The sequence below is a fragment of the Mobula hypostoma genome, chromosome 1 (genome assembly GCF_963921235.1).
Source record: "Mobula hypostoma chromosome 1, sMobHyp1.1, whole genome shotgun sequence".
Lineage (NCBI taxonomy): Eukaryota > Metazoa > Chordata > Chondrichthyes > Myliobatiformes > Myliobatidae > Mobula > Mobula hypostoma.
The window spans coordinates 188,720,784-188,739,691 of NC_086097.1; the positions used below are offsets into that span (position 1 = coordinate 188,720,784).

Consider the following 18,908-nt stretch of genomic DNA (forward strand, 5'->3'; position numbering starts at 1 on the left):
TATTTAATGGCAATAAATTAGCATTAAAAGAACCATTATTATTAAAATTAATAACAGCTTTATTTAAAATATATTTTTTTTAATTATTAGAATTAAAAGCTCACAAATCTTTTGGAAGGACTGTTCCTTGCAAGCCCACGCAGAAACATTGTGATAGAGATTTGTACAAAACAGGAATAGGCCTTTCAGCCCAACTCATCCCATTTGCCTGCATTAGGCCAATATCCGTCTGCTTTGTTCCTACCCAAATAACCATCTGAATGCCTTTTAAAAACTCTGAAAGCATGTGCCTCTACCACATCTGGCAGCTTGCCTCATAACAACCATCCTTTCTGGAAAACCTTGTGTCTCAGAACTCCTTTAAACTTCTCCCATCTCAACTCAAACCCTGCGGTTTTAGACTCCCTCACCCGAGGAAAAATATTTTATCTATGCCCCTCACAATTTTTATAAACATCTGCAAGGTTACTCCTCAGCCTCCTATATTCCAGTGAGAATAAATTCAGCCCCATCAATCTTTCCTGATAACTACAGCCCTCCATTAAAGACAACGCCTTGGTGGATCACTTTTGTATTCTTTCTAATGTTAGCATATCCTTTCTGTAGTGCAGTGAGCAGAACTGTATTTGGTCCTCCAACTGCAGCCTGCTTAATGTTTTGTACAACTGCAATATTACATCCCAACTCCTATACTCAATGCCTCAGCCTCTGAAGGTAGACATACCAAAGGCATTCTTCACTACCTCAGTCCCTTGATCCCATTAGTATTTGGCATCCAAAAGGAATTACCTTACACTTGTCTGGATTAAATTCAGTATGTATCTAAACTGCCCAGCTTTTCAAATGATTTATGTCGTTCATATGTTTTCACAATCTTCTTTCTATCTACAGTGCCACTAATTTTTGCAAACTTACATATCAGTCTACCTGCATTTTCATCCAAGTCATTTATATATCTGATAAACCACAGTGCTTCAGCACCGGTCTCTGTGATACATCACTGATTAAATTTTCAGTTAGAAAAATACCCCCTCCACCTGTGACCTTCTGCCTGATATGACCAAAGACAATTTTGGATCCAGTTTGCCAACACAACTTGGATCCCATGTGCACAAAATTTCTGGACTATCTACAGAGTGGGACTTCATTAAAAGCTTTGCTGAAGTCCACAGAAACCACTTTTATCATTCTGCCTTCATCAATTTTCAAAACATTTAAATATTTTGAAATATTTGTTAGCACTTGTTTTACTCTTCTTCATCATGCATGGTTTTAACTTGCATGGGCAGAAGATTTTTATTCTCCAATGAGCAATAAGTGTTTGGCCTTGTGCCACCCTCAGTACTTTACATCATTAACAGATTATGAGCAAATTTATTTATACTGTTAATGGATGACAATACCTTGGAAGCACTACCAACAAGTTGTACAACTTGCAATTATCACCTGTTAAATTGTCAAAACATGGACAATCTTTAAATTGCATTATCCAAAAATGGCATTAGAGGGAGCACATTACTTTGCCCTATCTGAAACAACACCACTGGAAAACAATGAGTGCCATGTTGTTTGGAAGTTAGCTAAAGATTCTTGCACCTTACCCACTACTAGAGTTCAATTTTTAGCTTGCATCTATTTCTACTAACTGTGCATATTTTTGTTTAGGTGACACCACATTCCTGTAGGTATTTACAGGTTAAGCACATATTTAGCTTTAATTTCAACACATGGGTAAAGCATTTATGTCATCTCTCCAGTGATTTAAAAAGTTCCCATTTACTTTTAAATTATTGAATACAAGACTGAACCAAATATTTCTCTCTTGAAAAGGATACAAATATGTGTGGCAGGAAAATGCAAATTCTATAATGAAAGCCTTAATTACTTCGTGCATAACTTATTTGATGGAAAACATCTCTAATTTTCCGATACAAGTTTATGGTAAGTAAGGTTCTGTGCCAGCATCATTTGAAATATTCGTTCCATGGTTTGCACCAACTGAAAAACTCAGCTTCATCTGAAAGTACATTTAAGTCTCTTCATCTGTACTATGCATAATAATCAGGACTAAAACATCACTCTGTTAAAAACATGACAAGCTAAACATTAACCAAGATACATCTCATATTTTCATTCAAAGTTTGCCCAGGAAGAGCAATTTGAAATAAAACAGAAAACTCAAGATAAAAGAAACAGAAAACACCAGGAACATTCAGCATGAAACAAGTTGATGTTTCAGGTCAAAAAACACTCTCAGATCCAATATCTTCAGTTTTTTAAAATTTTTATATGTTGAAGGCAACTTCTGTGGAAGTGAAACAGATGAGAGGTAATCGATTCAGGTTAATGACCTCTGACATGCTGTTAACCTGCTTTCATTTTCCACAGATGCTTCCTGACCTACTGAGTATTTTCTGTAACACTCACAACATGCTGGAGGAACTCAGCAGGTCGGGTAGCATCCGTGGAAACGATGAGTCGATGTTTCGGGCCAGAACCCATCGTCAGGACTGTAGGGGGAAGGGGCAGAGGCCCAATAAAGAAGGAAGGGGGAGGGTGGGAAGGAGAAGGCTGGTAGGTTCCAGGTGAAAAACCAGTAAGGGGAAAGATAAAGGGGTGGGGAAGGGAGGCAGGGAGGTGATAGGCAGGAAAGATGAAGAAAGAATAGGGGAAAACACAATGGGTAGCAGAAGGAGGCGGGACCATGAGGGAGGTAGTAGGCAGCTGGGGGAGGGGGCAGAGTGACATAGGGATAGGAGAAGGGAGGGGAAGGAAATTACCGGAAGTTGGAGAATTCTATGTTCATACCAAGAATATGTTCCCACCCTCCCCCCACCTTATTTATAGGGCCTCTGCCACTTCCCCCTACAGTCCTGACAAAGGGTTCCAGCCCAAAACGTCGACTCATCATTTCCACGGATGCTGCCCGACCCGCTGAGTTCCTCCAGCATGTTGTGAGTGTTGCTTTGACCCCAGCATCTGCAGATGATTTTGTGTTGAGTATTTTCTGTTTTAACTTAAAATTTCCAGCATATGTACATTTTACTTTATCAAAGCTTACTAACCTATTAAGGAAATATCAATTATAGATTACAAATATGTATTGTTATTCTTCAAGAGTCCATTATCTAACTCTACTGATACTAGAAATGAATCCTCAAATTACAAAATTTAATAGCTTCATTCTAAATCCATTACACTTATTAAGCAGCATTTTAGACTTTGTACTAAAAGCCACGTTGTCCCAGAACTACGAATGCACTATTTCCATAAAGGACAGAGGAAAAATGGAGAGAGTACATAACACAAAATTTGGATGGAAAGTACTACACAATGGTTTTATATCACAAATAAAATCTATCAGAATTTGATGAACCATTGACATGACAGAGCATAATCATCTGTGAATTATCTTGAACACTCAAAGCTGAAATGTTATCTGCAAGTTTGACTGCACATGACCACTACTAGTGCAGTTGCATGCTGAGTAAAGGCTCATGTGCTCTTTCCTTCACGAACATCCACTTAGTGAAGCTCACAATCATAAAATGCAATTGTGCAGCTATGCTCTAGATGCAAATCCTTTGTCATCACTCCTCGTGTTTTATTATTAATCCCACAGCCTTTAGGAAAGTTCTGACCATATCCTTGTCTTTATTTTAAACTATACCTCTTTTGGAGTATTATCCCTGCATACATCAGATGCTCGTTATTATCTACAGCTTGGCACTCAATACTATCATCCCCTCACAGCTAATCGATAAGCTTCAAGTCCTAGGCCACAATACCTCCTTGTGCAACCGGATCCTCGATTTCCTCACTTGCAGAACCCAGTCAGTTCAGACTAGCAAAAACAGCTCCTCCATAATCTCCCTCAGCACAGGTGCTGTGTGCTTAGCTACCTGCTCTACTCAGTTTATACTTATGGCTGTGAGGCTAAGCGCAGCTCCAAAGCCATATCTAAGTTTGAAGACACCATTGTTATTGGCTAAACCACAGGTGGTGATGAATTAGCAAATAGAAGGGAGACTGAAAACCTGGCTGAGTGGTGTCACAATAACAACCTCTGACTCAATGTCAGCAAGACCAAGAAAATGGTTATTGACTTCAGGAAAAGAAGGAAAAAAAAAGGTCCTTATCGGGGTGGGAGTAGTGGGGGTCAGAGGTGGAGAGGGTCAACAACTTTCAGTTCCTCGGTTATTTCAGAGGAAATATACTGGGTCCAGAACATATGTACCATTACAAAGAAAGCACAGCAACAACTCAACTTTCTTAGAAGTTTGCAAAGATTTGGCATGTTATCTAAAACTCTGACAAACTTCTATAGATATGTGGTGGAGAGTATATTGACTGATTGCATCATGGCCTGGTATGGAAGCACCAATGCCCTTGTACAAAAAAGCCTACAAAAAGTAGTGGTTATGGCCTATCATGGGTTAAGCCTTTCCCTACATGAAGCACTGTCACAGGAAAGCAGTATCCATCAGGGACCCCCAACTGTGCTCTCTTCTTGCTGCTGCCATCAGGAAAGTGATACAGGAGCCTCAGGATTCACACCACCAGTTTCAAGAATCAGTTATTACCTCTCAACCAGCAAGCTCTTAATGGGGTAACTGTGGAAACAGTTCAATGATAGCTCTTGAATCAGAGGGAATAGCTTCACTTGCCCCATCATGAACTGTTCCCACAATCTATGAACTCACTTTCCAAAACTCTTCATCTCATGTTCTCAATATTTGTTTATTTATTATTATAATTTCTTTTTTCCTCTTTTTGTATTTGCAGTTTGGTGGGTTTTTTTTGTACATTGGTTGTTGTCCATCCCATTGGCTGCAATCTTTCATTGACTCTATTGCGTTTCTTGTATTTACTGTGATTATCTGCAAGAAAATGAATCTCAGGGTTGTATATGGTAACATATATGTATTTTGATAATAAATGCACTTTGAACTTTCAACAGAGCTATCAGCGTATCCATTGAGAAATAAAGCATCCCTGTACACCTGTAATGTTGTACGTTTTCCATAGAAGTCTAAGGAAAACAACTGATCCACACTTGACCCAATATGTTCACAGCCAAGTCAAACTCTTCCAAAGTGCTCCCTGTTTCTTCCACAGTTCAAACCAGAGCTCTTCATCCATTAAGAGGAACCTGAGGGGGATCTTTTGCACTAGAGGACAAAACAAGTGTGGAAGGAGCTGCCAGTAGAAGTGATGGATGAAGGCTCGATTGCAATACTTAAGACGTTTGGATAAGCACATGGATGGGAGGAGTGTGATCCAGGTGTGGGACTGATGGGATTAGGCAGAATAACAACTTGGCACAAACTAGATGAGTTCAACCGCCTGTTTCTGTGCTGCAGCATTCTATGATTCTACTAGCTTTTCCATTTTTATTTTGCTCCTTTTCCATCCATGTATCCCAATTCACTTTCCCCATTCACTACCAACATTTTTTTTTAATATGTTACCATTCATTTTCCTACCTCTTGCTCCCCCTCCCTTGCCACACATTTGCTCTATTTTCTCACTCTCTGTGTCGCACCTGACAGAAGTTACTGTGACCACTGCATACTGCAACAAGATTCCCACCTATGTCACTGAATGTTCAAAGTCTGATCCACTCACTGCAAAACTTTCAATGAGGCAACAGTTTTTTTTATATGAAGTTCAACCCAGAAAAGTGTGAAGTGATTCATCTTGGAAGGTCAAATTTGAAGGTAAAATACAGGGTTTAAGGCAGAATTCTTAGCAGTGTGGAGAAAGAGAAGGATCTGTGGTTCACATCCAAAAAAGCCCCAAAATTGATAGGGCGTAAAGAAGGCATATGGTGTGTCGACTTTCATTAGTTGGGGGATTGAGCTCAAGAGCCGCAAAATAATGTTGCAGCTCTACAAAACCCTAGTTAGATCATACTTGGAATATTGTGTTTAATTCTGGTTGCCTCATTATAGGAAGGATGTGGAAGCCTTAGAAGCTTTACCAAATAGATTTACCAGGATGCTACCTGGACTAGGGGGCATGTTTTATGAAGATAGGTTGAGCGAGCCAGGGGTTTTCTCTTTGGAGTGAAGGAGAATGAGAGGTGACTTGATAGACGTGAGCAAGATGATAACAGGCATAGATGGAGTGGATAGAGAGACTATTTCCCAGGGTGGAAATGGCTAATGCAGAGGAACATAATTGTAAGAAGATTGGTGGAAGTATAGGGTGGGGATGTCAGAGGTATGTTCTTTATACAGAGAGTGGTGGACAGACGAAATGCTATGCCCAGGCTGGTGGTAAATGCAGATACATTAGGGGCATTGAAGAAAATTTTAGATAGGCATGTAGATGAAAGTAAAATGGAGGATTATGTAGGAAGGAAGGGTTAGATTGATCTTAGAGTAGGTTAAAAGGTCCGTACAACATTGTCAAAGGGTCTGTACTGTGCTGTAAAGTTCTATGTTCTTACTTAAGAAAGTAGGACCCACCCAACTGTAGTCCCTTTTGTCAGTAAATTCTGACAATCGACCTTTATTGACTGGCAATATCATACATAAAAGAATAGTTATCAAAGGCACCCAGCAAAGAAAAGCACTCATTTTCTATTAAAAATATTAGCAGTTTTGTTCAAACTTGCAATTGTATTGTTAACAAGTTCTTTTAAAACAATAAGTTGATGAGATATCCTTTACACATTCACAAACAAAAGTTGTTATAGCATTGCTTCTAGCTTTTCAGTTGGTGGATAGCTAATAAATATTCAGAAGTGCTTTAATTAACTTTACACAAAGTCAGTTTAAAAAAAACGTAATCTACATTGCATTATTTACTTTCTTATTTAACTATTAGATTAATTGAGGAGAACGAATAGCACACTTGGTTAGCAGCTATCATCCCTAAAAGCTGGCTCAAATTTATTCTTGGCATGTGATGGGATGAAATTAATCGCAGTGAATGTTAAATATGAGAATGGCCAGCTTTAAACTAATTCCTAATCACAAAATGCATGCTTTCTCATAAGCTCAGAGCTTCGTGCAATTTTTTTTGTATTCATACAAGCGATGCGGACTTTGCAGGCTGGTCAGCATTTAAGGGTCCGTGCCTTGGAAAGATGCTGGTGGGCAGTCTTCTTGAGTTCTGCTGCAGTTCTTGAAGTTAAAGCTGGAATTACAGAATTCTGACCCAATCACTGTGAAGGAACAGTAACATATTTCAAGACAGGATGCTGTGTGGCTTGGGAGGCCACTTTCAGGTGGTGGTGCTCTCATGCTTAGCAAGCCTTGTCAATTTAGTCTAAGGAGTGTTGGTGAGTTGTTACAGTGATTCCTATAGATGGTACACACTGCTGCTACTCTGCATCTGTGGTTTAAATAAGAAAATGGTTGTGGATAGGGTGCCTACCAAGTGGGCTGCTATTTGCGTAAGAACTTGGGAATTTACAATGATGCAGGTACATTAGAATTATGGGACATAATTAAAACACATACACTATATCTGAACCGTGACTTTGCACATCAAACTTTGTAACCCTTCATGTCAATATTGAGCTAAAAGTGAGATAAAAAGTTAAAATCTCAGTAGAAGTATCTCATTATATAAACAAATGTAAAAGAACGCCCATTTAATAACATTGAGAATATAAATTAAGTAAAGTCTCTGAAAGAACACTCATTCTGAAGCCACTTAGCCACATTTTAAAGGATGGCCAAAAATACTTTTTACTATAGTGTCAATGACTGATTAACAAATGTTTAGCATTTCATAAATGGTTAACTGTAAGCATATCTGGTTTCTTGTATAGATCTTATTTATACAATTGATATGGGTCCAGATATTTAGAAGCAGTTCCATTTGTTTTTATTGAAATTGCCAAATTGTAGCAACACATTACTACTTTATTAGCCTAGTTACATGAAATTTCACAGGAAGTACTATGAATGCTATCAATTAAGCAACACAACATCTTACTAATAAAATACTACAAGTGTTTCCACGATTCAATTCAATATTTAACCAGTGCAATAGGAGGATCTAAACCATCAAATACTATTACAAATCTTACTTCCTGAATAAAACCTTCATTCAACAGTACCCATGACAAGTTTGTCCACAAAAATTCTTATGCAGCTTCAAGTAAAATATCTTGGAAGGAAAACACCATACCAGTTACGTGCAACTGTGATCTTCCATTTTGATTGCTACTTGAACAAGTTGTTGCCATGTCACATGCAACGTTAGCCTACAAAGGAGGAAAATTAAGCATTACAAGTACTGTTACATATTTATTTCAATTATCATATCCATGGAGTTAACTGTCTATCTTTATAAAACATTCCGCCATCCTGCCCGTTTAAAATAAGTTATAAATAACACCTTCTTGGTATTGTGCAGTATTCATCACAACTTTGGTATTATCAGTCAATTTGCAGCCAATGAAGTACTTCTGAACAATAATGTAAAGACCATGGCAAATATATACTCCTATAAATAGCAATGACTAAAAAAATACAGTACTGAGATTTTAAATATTGGCTAGGGCACTGTAATAAACTAGTTAACTTGTTTTAGTAAAGCAACTCTAAATTTAAGACTATTTATATAAAGTACATTAAAAAAACTAGTGTTTCCATCTCAGTTTCTTTCTGTAGTTGTGGAAATAATTCAAATTCAGGTTCAAGTTTATTGTCAAAAACCTTGAAGCAGGTGGTCACGGTAGAACTGATAGTGCCTTAGGAAGACGGAATTGAGGAGGCTTTTGAGTATAATAAAGCCAAATACCAGGAGCTAGTAGAACAGTGCCAGAGACGGGGGTGGGAGCACGATTGCAAGCCTATAGAGGCGGTGTATAGAGGTTTTGCTGGTAGCTCACTGTGCACAACTTCTCCTCTTGGTATTTGGGGCGCTGCAAAGGAAAGAGCTATCGGGACTATCACTGAGGCTGCTGAGTGAGCCTTCAGATGGCTATGGATCAAGAGGTGTGACCTGTGGACCAGTGCTGCTGGGACACAAGACGGGGCCTGATCAACCCTGGCTGGGTTGCCTGGGTGAGGGTTTCTGATATTGAAAGACACACACATATATACACACACAAACAAAATATCATTCTTCTGGGGTCAAGGTGCAATGTACAAAGTAACACACAGCACATATAGTTATGATCCAGCAAATACAGTCACAAAATAATATTAGCACAAGTCTCTGAGTGACATGACCCAAAGATTGACAAGTTGACATCACGAACAAGGTGCATGTTTAAGTAAAACAGTATTATATTACTGGCATTATTATAATAGAACACGGTGTAGTATAAAAATATGAAAAAAGCAACAATAAAAGATTAAAAGAGACCAGTACAGAGTGAGAATGTTCCTGTGAACTGGGAAGTGGGGCGGGAGGAGTGGGAAGGGCAGGTCATTCAGACAAGATGTAATCTTCCTAGGCTGCAGTTATTTTGTTTCAAAGAAACATTCCCACAATATTTACCAGATGATTATGGTTCAATTCCCATTCCAGATATTTGAGGAAGAAATTCATATTGAGATTCCAATGCTAAAGGAGTTCTGCATATTGCAAGAGTCAGATTTTAAATCATAACATTAAAATAAAGGCCTGAATGCTCAGACTTAAAAGGAGTAATAGAATTGTTCGGAAGATGACTCTCCAATATTTCACCTCTAGAGTTTATTCGCACTATATTTACCATTTCAGAATGATTTTTGACAGGTTTTTATATTGGATATTGGTAGTTAATTGTTCAAATGGGTAATTTCTTAACAAGAATATTGCTGGCCAATATATTCCTCTACACTGCCTTCAAATTAAATCCTTCTTGTGTTATGTAGTATTTAGGTGAAAGATTGGGAGCTGCCAGCCAAAAGCATCTGCATAAGCTAAAAATCACTGAAAACATTCAAACGCATGTGTCCTAGCATATTCTATAGCTACATTGAATTTAGTTTATGAACTGGGGAGGAAATGGCTGATGGAATATTACATGAAGTTGTCAATCAAATATATGAAAGTACTTTTTGAAATGGTGGAAAGTTGAAAATCATTTGCACTCAGAGAGATCTGAGTAAACCTTGTAAACAAATCACTAAAAGTTAATATACAGATACAGAAAATAATTACAAAGACAAATGGTATATTGGCATTTACCGTAAGAGAATTTGAGCAAAGAGTAGACATACTATGAAATTAAAGGGTCCTGGTGAGATTGCATCTGAAATATTATGTACCATTCATACTTCTCTAGCCAGGGACTGATAACACATTCCCTGAAGTGTAACAAAGGTTTAACACATTGGTTTCTGAAACAGGGAGATTTGTCCAATGCTTAGATATTAAACAGATTGTATCTGCCTATACTGTGTGTAAAAGAATAAGAGATGATCTCATTGAAATTCTTACTTGGCCTTGTAGTATGGGTCCAGGAATGTTGCTTCTACTGGCTGGGTACCAAGGAATTTACGTATATTTCAAAACAAGGAATCACCATTCAGGGTTGTGATGAGATGAAATAATTTCTTCTAGAGGAAACAGAATCACTGAATTCTGTAGTCAAGTGGGTTGTGGAAGTTCAGTTGCTGAATATACTTAAGGCAGAGACTGATACGTTTTTGGCCAAACTACACTGGAATTATAGGAAAGCGATACTGCAGTAAAGGATTAGTTATGATGTTACTATGTGCAGAGGAAGCTCAAATGGCCTAATGCTACTTCCATTTCTAATGTACTTATGGTTGTAGAACAAAGCAGCATATGGTTTTGTACCATTATAAAGCCCACAATTTGTAAAGCTGTGAGAGTTTTATAACTGAATGCAGATTGTGAAAAAGGATTCTTTTCCACATATTAAAACAAAAATTATAACTGAAGCTGCCAGAAATGTGTATAAATAGGCACATAAATACCTATAAATACAGAAATTACATTAATAATTTTATTTTGCACATTTCTGTAAAAATACAACATCTCGATAAGCAGTCAGGGTATTATAGTCAAATTTATCTTTATTGAACCATATCTATCCCAATCCACTTTGAAGTCCCTAAAGATCATTCAAACATTTAAAGCATTATTTGACAGCTCCTGTGCATACTTCCAATCATAAAGGCATTAACATTATATTCAAGAAGAAGCATTGCTACATTAGTTACAGGTTGATGTAGCCATTTTCTGAAAACTGAGAGTCTGGCACCTCTTTTAATTCTGATGAAATTACGAGACAGTTTACTGGGCGGGCACTGTATGTAGCGCACGCTCCGCCATCTATGGCCAGTCTCATTTTGACAAAAGCACACTAATTTTATTATTTACATTGCACTTGCTGATGGTAGTCCCAATATTTTTGCTTATTCTTTTACCTATTTTATGTATATTTATCTTAGAAGCCATAGCTATGGTTGAGTGCAAGTACCAGTGGTGGTGTCAAACTCAAACATCAGTCCATATCAATCAAAGAGAAAGTTGAAATGTTGAAAAAACTTGACCCAGGTGTTTTCTGTGCATAAGCTGTGTGACTTATATGGCATTGTGTATGATATAAAGCACCAAAAAGAAAAAGTGACAGCAATTCTATGTAAATATTGATTCGCTGAAGCAAATGAGCATTAGAAAAACTACGGAAGCAGGTAAGAGCACTGAGCATGATCGAGTGACGAATGAATACCTCCACCAGCATTGATGTGATGGAGTCAACTTGTCGGGCAGTATGATAATGAACCAAGCTAAGTCGTCCAAAAAGAACTTAAATTAGAACGTGCGTGTGACTATAATGAAACATAGCTTCAAAGGTTTAAGAAGCACAGTGGAATTTCCATGCATAAAGCACGTGGAGAAAAACAGTCTGCAAACCATGAAGGAGCTACCTACCCAGTATAGAGACGAATTTGCGAAGCCCATAGCTGACAAAATCTCAACCCTGAGTGGGTGTATAATGCAGTTGAAACTGTATTATACTGGCGATGCACACCTAGGAACACATTAGCAATGGAAGATGAAGAAGATTGCACAGGATTCAAACAATCTAAGTGCTCCATTGCAGCAGATACTCACAGCTGTAAACCACTGGTGATTGGAAAAAGTAAATGCCCTAGGGCCATAAAAGGTGTTAAAATGTACCCAGTAACCTATTGCAGAAATAAAAATGGCCAAATTACCAGCCACGGTATTACGTTAGAGTGGTCTGAAAAATATTTTGTACCAGAAGCCAGAGCACATTGTACATTTGTAGGGCTACCCCAAGGCTGCAAAATTCTTCTTATTTTGAATAATTGTTCAGTTCGCCCCAAAGCTGAATTCCTGTGTAAGAATATTTTTGCAATGTATTTACCACCAAGCTGTACATTGTTAATCCAATCCCAAGACCACGGAATACTGTGCTCTCTAATGGCAAAGTATTGCTCACTTTTTATGAAATGTCTGTTGGATGATGTGAACGCTGGCAATTCTGTACAAACATTTATTAAAGAATTTAACAAAGGACATTCTTTGGTTCATTGCTCAAGGGTGGGAGAAAGTAGAGCCTTCAGCACTAAAGAATGGCTTGCACAAGTTGTGGCTTGCCTTGATGTTTGATAACGCACCTGAAGATGGTTTTATAGGATTTTTTGTACCAAAGGAGAAAGTAGATTTGTTTGCATATGCGAAAATGTTACAGGACCTGCTATCAAAAATATAGCAGGTAGTCTTATTGCAGAAAATCTGTGTTAATGGATGATTGTCGACAACAAAGCAACTGTTGTGCATCACCTTACAGACTGGCTAAACCAGGTGAGGATAGCCGGTGGCCGCAAAAACACTACAAGTGATGAAGATGGCACCGATGATGATAAAATGATTGAAACTGAAAGATTTACTGTTGGCAAGTTAATTGAGTTGTTGGGTGATTTAATCAAAGGGTTAGAGAAACATACCTTCGTGACGTAACAAGAGCTAATGTATATTTATTTGATGCAAGAAAAATTACATATAGAGAGATAAAAACACTTGAAACAACTTGCCTGGATGAAATATTTAAAAACATAACCGAGAAGCAACATTGTTTGTAAGCACAGTAATAAATAAATATACATTCAATTTTTGCTTAATTTAGAATTCTTTTTAAACTTCTACAGTCAATTATTGCCATTATTATTGCTGACCTTTTTCAATCCAGCAAAAATGTTAATCTGGAAAGACTCAGGAACCAAGGGTGCCAGAAAATCAGTGATCAACCCATACGTAGAGAAAAAATTGTTTGTTTCAATCTTTAGTTCTAAAAAAGTTCACAGAAAACATGGGCAGAGATTTTCCATGGCTCTTGTGGAAACTGAAAATCATTGTCCCAAAGGAATTCACATAGCAGCTGTTATACAGAATGTCAAAAACAAAAAGACACAACAGTGAATTACTGACTGTGCACTTACAACAGATAGTGTTTCATTTAAGGTGGCTGTATGACTTACTGCATATAGAATTTGCTCTATTCAGTGTTGCAGTTTAAAGATGCTGGTGGCCAGTTTATCATTTTAAAATTAAAAATTGGAAAAAGTGAGGCTATTGTTGAAAGATTAGAAAATCTGCAGATGCTGGAAATCCAAAGCAACACACACAAAATGCTGGTGGAACTTAGCAGGCCAGGCAGCATCTATAGAATTGAGGACTTATGAATGATGAAGGGCCTCAGCCTGAAGCATCAACTGTTTACTCTTTTCCATAGATGCTGCCTGGCCTGCTGAGTTCCTCCAGCATTTGTGTGAGTTGTGAGGTTATTGTTGAGCCTAATTACCATAAGGACAGCTCAAATTAGAGCAGTCCCTATTGCAACAACGCTCCTGTGACTGTAGATAATATAATGCTAATTCACTGAATAGTACATTACAATGAGAGTATGGGGTGTCCAGAGAGGGCATCACCTCTGGTGAAGGTGCTTGTCATGTCCATTCTGGGGCAGCTCATTCACCTTTGGTCCCCACCGGACACTCAGCTCTCACCTGTGGCTCTAGGAGCTGTTTACAAGAGGCAGCAGCCACACACCAGTACACCACTTCGACAGGCAGGCTAAACCAGGTGAGGATAGCCGGTGGCCGCATACCCCGGTGAGATAGGGACACGCCAGCCCTAGCATTTGAAGTCAGCTGCGGCAGACTGGGTGGCTGAGATCTGCCATGAGATCAAACGACAAGGAAGGCGGTGCTGCAATGCTCCGTAGAGAGTGAAGGGCACGACAAATCATAGAAGACATGGTCATCCGCTGCAACTGAGGAAGACCCCAGTTTGTGATGTTTGTTCGTGCCACCGGACCTGGACCTCTGAGGTCAAGAGAGTGGAACTACCCCAGTGCAACAGTTTTTCCACTGTAAAGACTCTCCCGCACAAGTTTCCTGTCATCACTGGACACGATGGACAATCACCACTATGTATTACATCCAAAGGCACCACTGTTAACAAGAGAGGCTGGATTTCAAATGCTTTGGAATGAATGACAATAAACTTTTCTAACCAAAAAGCATTAAACTTCATGAGTTGCAACCACATTCCTCCAGTCAAGCAAATCTAAGGCATGTTACTTTGTAACGGACAGTGCATAATTTTTAATATGCAGTTGTAATGCAAAATATATATTGTTATTGTCATTTTTTGCATGAAAACTTTCTTTTAATTATGAGCCAACATTCTTATTATGACTTTCTCCATTTTAACCTCACCTAGTTTGACAAAAAACCCATAGCAGACTCAATGGGCTGAACGTCCTAATTCTGCTCCTGTCTTATGGTCTTATTCCTCCCTTTTGTCAAAGTATGCAGTTCAGTATTACTGTGTTACTTAACTTCATAACATTACAGAATCTTTCCTCCATGTACAATATAAATTAAGATGGAAGGCACATATTATTTTGAAAATGAGGATATAAGCATTTTAAGGAAATGTCACAATGTGGAAGTTTAGTAATGAAGTTAGACTCAGTCACTTAAATTGGATGGACAAAAAACTATCAGCATTCAGAAGGAAGCAATCAATTTAGATCAGAATAAGAAAAGGGAGCAAGTACAATAATCTACATTGAGGAGATTATGGAGTATCATGGTTTATGAGATAGAATTTTGGAAGTTGCAACAGTGAATAAGACTGTACATATGAGTTGTAATTTTAATACAGTATATTTGTGTTTCTCCAAGAACCTTGCCATGGTTTGGAAGCTTGCATGCCTCAATGACCCAGACAGCTATGCTGGCTGGCATTAGGGCTTCAAACTTTGACTCTTGGTAGGGTCACCCATGCCAAACAGGTCAGGATAGAGGCCAGCCTAAGAGCTGTCAACCAGTCCTCCAAGTTCAGGGTTTCAGTTCAGGACTAACAACCCTGACTGGTCAAACAAAACTGTTAAAGGAAACAGCAATAAAGAATCATTCTACATCTGAGTGGCTAAGGACAGACAGAGATGGAAGACCTTCATTGCTACACTAAACGTCAATAGCATAATGGGCAGTAATAATATTTATGTTTGCAAATAGTGAAGTTGGTGAAAAGAATTTCAAAGGAGAGTATATTGTTTAAATATGCTTTACAATACTGACTAGGAATGAGCTTCTATGCATACAATGCAAAATATTAACAATAATATGAGCTGTGTGAGCTTAGAAAGATTGGCAGCATCATCCTGAATGGAGGGTGACATGTACTGCTGGAGTTATGAGGAGATGGAAATTTAGAAAGTTGTTAATAAAAGATGTAGAATATGCTGGGACATGTACAGTTCAGGTGTTTAGAAATTTAATGCTTGGCCAAATATCCAGAAAGCAAACTGGGTTAAACTAGAGGGACAAATATACAGCAAAATGGAGAATCTGAATTAGAAGCATGAGAAGATTAGAAAGACTGTGGTAGAGAAACAGCCTGGGACTGTCAGGGAATATTGGGACTAGAAAGATTTAAGAGGAAACTGGAAGTAATTTAGCACACAAGAGTTCTGACCTCTGTTGGGGCAGCTACAGGCTTGCAAATACTGTGGCTCTCCAGAGGCAATCGAACAATCTCTCTTCAACAAACTCGATAACTTTCAAAGGTCTCCCACAAAGAACTGCGGAGCTACTGAAGCTTGCAGGCCTGTGTTGGAATTTTAAGCGTAAAAAAACGAGTGTTATCTACTGGGCCTGACTTTTTTTGACACAGCAAGAGAAATAAACCCTACAGTGGAGAAACTACCAAGCAACATGTAAGAACAGTGGAGAACTGATGGTTTCAAGTATAAAACAAAGCAGCATGGCAACTATCTGCCATTTTCATTCTTTCTGAAATTCATCTGCCACGATTCAGAAATGCAAAATGACCCTCGTTTTATGCTCTCAACTTCTGGTAACACATTATTCAAAGGGAGCTCTCAAACAAAAGCATGGAAAAGCAAAACCCCATCGCACTTTACAAAACTGAAGTCAAAAACCCTATCATGAACCCGATAGATAATGCCCGGTCCATAAGAAACCTTCTTTCTTAAGGAAATGCAAAAGGTACAAAGAAAAATCACTTGCAGAACAGCAATGCACATACCAGCACTTCACACAGGGCCAGCATCTTGGGCCACTACTAGTTCCAGCACACCCACAGCAGGACAGGGAGACAGCCGAGCATCCACAGAATGTGGCTACTTCCTGAATGATATTCTGGAGTACCGCACAAGAGTTCTTGTATTTGGCAACTGTCCCTCACCATCTGTGGCAATCTCAAAGCTTAAGGGGACAGCTATCGAGGGAGAGAAGGAATTCAAGACTGAAGCATGGAAATATGTAGAAAGGCATTTCTATGTTGATGATGGACTTAAATCATTTTCTAGTGCAGAAAGAACAGTCAGAGAGTACTTAAAGCAGCTCAAGACATGAAGGTGTAGTCTAATCTCAGACTGCATAAGATTGCATCCAATAGTGCTGAGGTCATGTAATGCTTCCCATCCGAAGATCTGGTCAAAGGTCTACAGAATGTTGATCTTGGACAGACCTCCTTCCTATGCAGCATAGTCTGGGCCTTGGATAGGACCTCGTTACCAACACCCTTACTTTCCAGATTGCTATCAACTGCCTATTTGACCCACTTGGATTTGCTGCTCCAGTCAGTATCCAGGGGTGCTTCATGTCAAGAGAATTGACCTCGGACACTTGTAGATGGGATGTCCCACTCGCTAAAATGAGAGCAGTGGAAACGGTGATGTTCTTTCCTTCAGGATCTTATAGGTTTGAAAATTCCAAAGACCTACATAATCATTCCACTGTCTACAGCTCAAAAAAAAAGAGGTCTGCACCTTCTGTGAGGTGTCAACTAAAGCTATTATTATTGTTGCATGCCTAAAGGTTACAGATGCTGCTGGGTATTGTGAAGCAGTGGGCAATCCTGGACAAGGTAAAGCTTGCTCCCAAACCATATCTCACCAAGATTTGAATTCAGTGCTGCTGTTCTAGCAGTTGGGATAGCAGAGAGGGTAACTGAAGAGATGGACACAGAACCAGAAGATATCAAATTCTCTACTGACAGCAATGTTGTACTCTGTTAATTATTTAATGAAACAAGGAGATTCCATGTTTAAGTACATAATATGATCCAACGTATCAGGCAATCAACTCAGAAGAGCCAATGGAACAATATACCTACTGATCTCAACTCGGCTGATCAAGCCACAAGACGGCTCCAAGCTAACTAATCAGCTTAGCCATTCCTCGTGGTTAACTGGAATAGCATCTCTTATTAATGCCTCCCCCCCGCCCCCAGGAACATCATCAAGGCTAGTATTTTCAATGTGAGAATGGTTTAAAAGTCTGTGCAGTAAGATGGCTTTAAGACCAGTCTGTGAGTCTATCCTTCCTTTACCAAAGATTTAATGAAATTATCATTTGACTTTCAGTTTCAACAGTTAAGTTTGACATCCTATAAATGCCAGATGGGGCCTTTGGAGGTGCAGTTCATTTAATATGGAGTTTGTTTTATATGAACATTACTTCCTCTAAGTACGGTTTTTTTTAATATATCATTTCATGTGCAGAGTTAATTTGGATTTTGTTTTGAAGCACACAGTGGAAAGGCATCTATCTCCATCCTCTCATTACCTGCCCTTGAAACAGTAATATATTTTCACAAGTAGAAACTCATTAAAAACCCTGGAGGAAGCTTCTGGTTTTTGAGAAGGTGTTTAACTCACTGCATAGCTTTGTGTATCCACACTGCAAGGGAACAGTGGTACAACTAGAAGAGCCACTGCCCACAGTGTCAGTGACCAGAGTTCAATCCTGACCTGCGTTGCTTGCTATCTATGTGGAGTATATTCCATGACCAGGTGGCTTCCTCTAGGTGCTCTAGTTTCCTCCTATATCACAAAAACATGTTCACTGGTAGGTTAACTGGCCACTGTAAATTGCCACTAGCGTATAGGTGTGAGTGGTAGAATATGGGTAAAGTTGATGAGAATGTAGCGAGAATAAAAAATGTAGGATTTAGGATAGAGAAGTGCAAGTAGGTCATTGATGGATGGTGCAGACTCTGAACTAAAGGACTTATTTCAGTGTGTACCTTTCTCAGATTCTTAAGAGACGGTAATCAATATGCCACTGTCAATGAGTGAGAGGCGATTAACTACTTATGTATGGTAGTATATTAGGTCACCTGTCGATCCACTCAAACTTTCTCTACAGTCAATCCCTTCATTTCAGAATGAACGCAGTGAACCTACAATATGTCCAATAAGCCTTTCATTAAATATCCAACCCATAAATGCATGTACTATTCACTTACATATTTATATTCCATGCCCTTTGGATAAAGCAAACACTCCAGTGACCTCCCTAACTAATTGCTGCATGTGATAACTCTTTATGCTTCTCATAATAGTTCAGAATTGATACTGAAGAAAGTGAAATGGAGGCTCATCACAGCTGTAAAGACAGAGAGATGGGTGAGGA

At 38.7% G+C, this 18,908-nt stretch overlaps 1 protein-coding gene across 1 annotated transcript in view; it reads right to left on the minus strand.

The window, feature by feature from the left end:
• LOC134353595 (NEDD4-like E3 ubiquitin-protein ligase WWP1) overlaps nucleotides 1-18,908 on the minus strand; it is a 156,741-nt gene that overhangs the window by 94,612 nt on the left and 43,221 nt on the right. Inside the window, exon 2 of the mRNA XM_063061698.1 lies at nucleotides 8,149-8,224. Coding sequence (XP_062917768.1) covers nucleotides 8,149-8,224 — 76 coding nt within the window. The remainder of the gene's footprint in view (nucleotides 1-8,148; nucleotides 8,225-18,908) is intronic.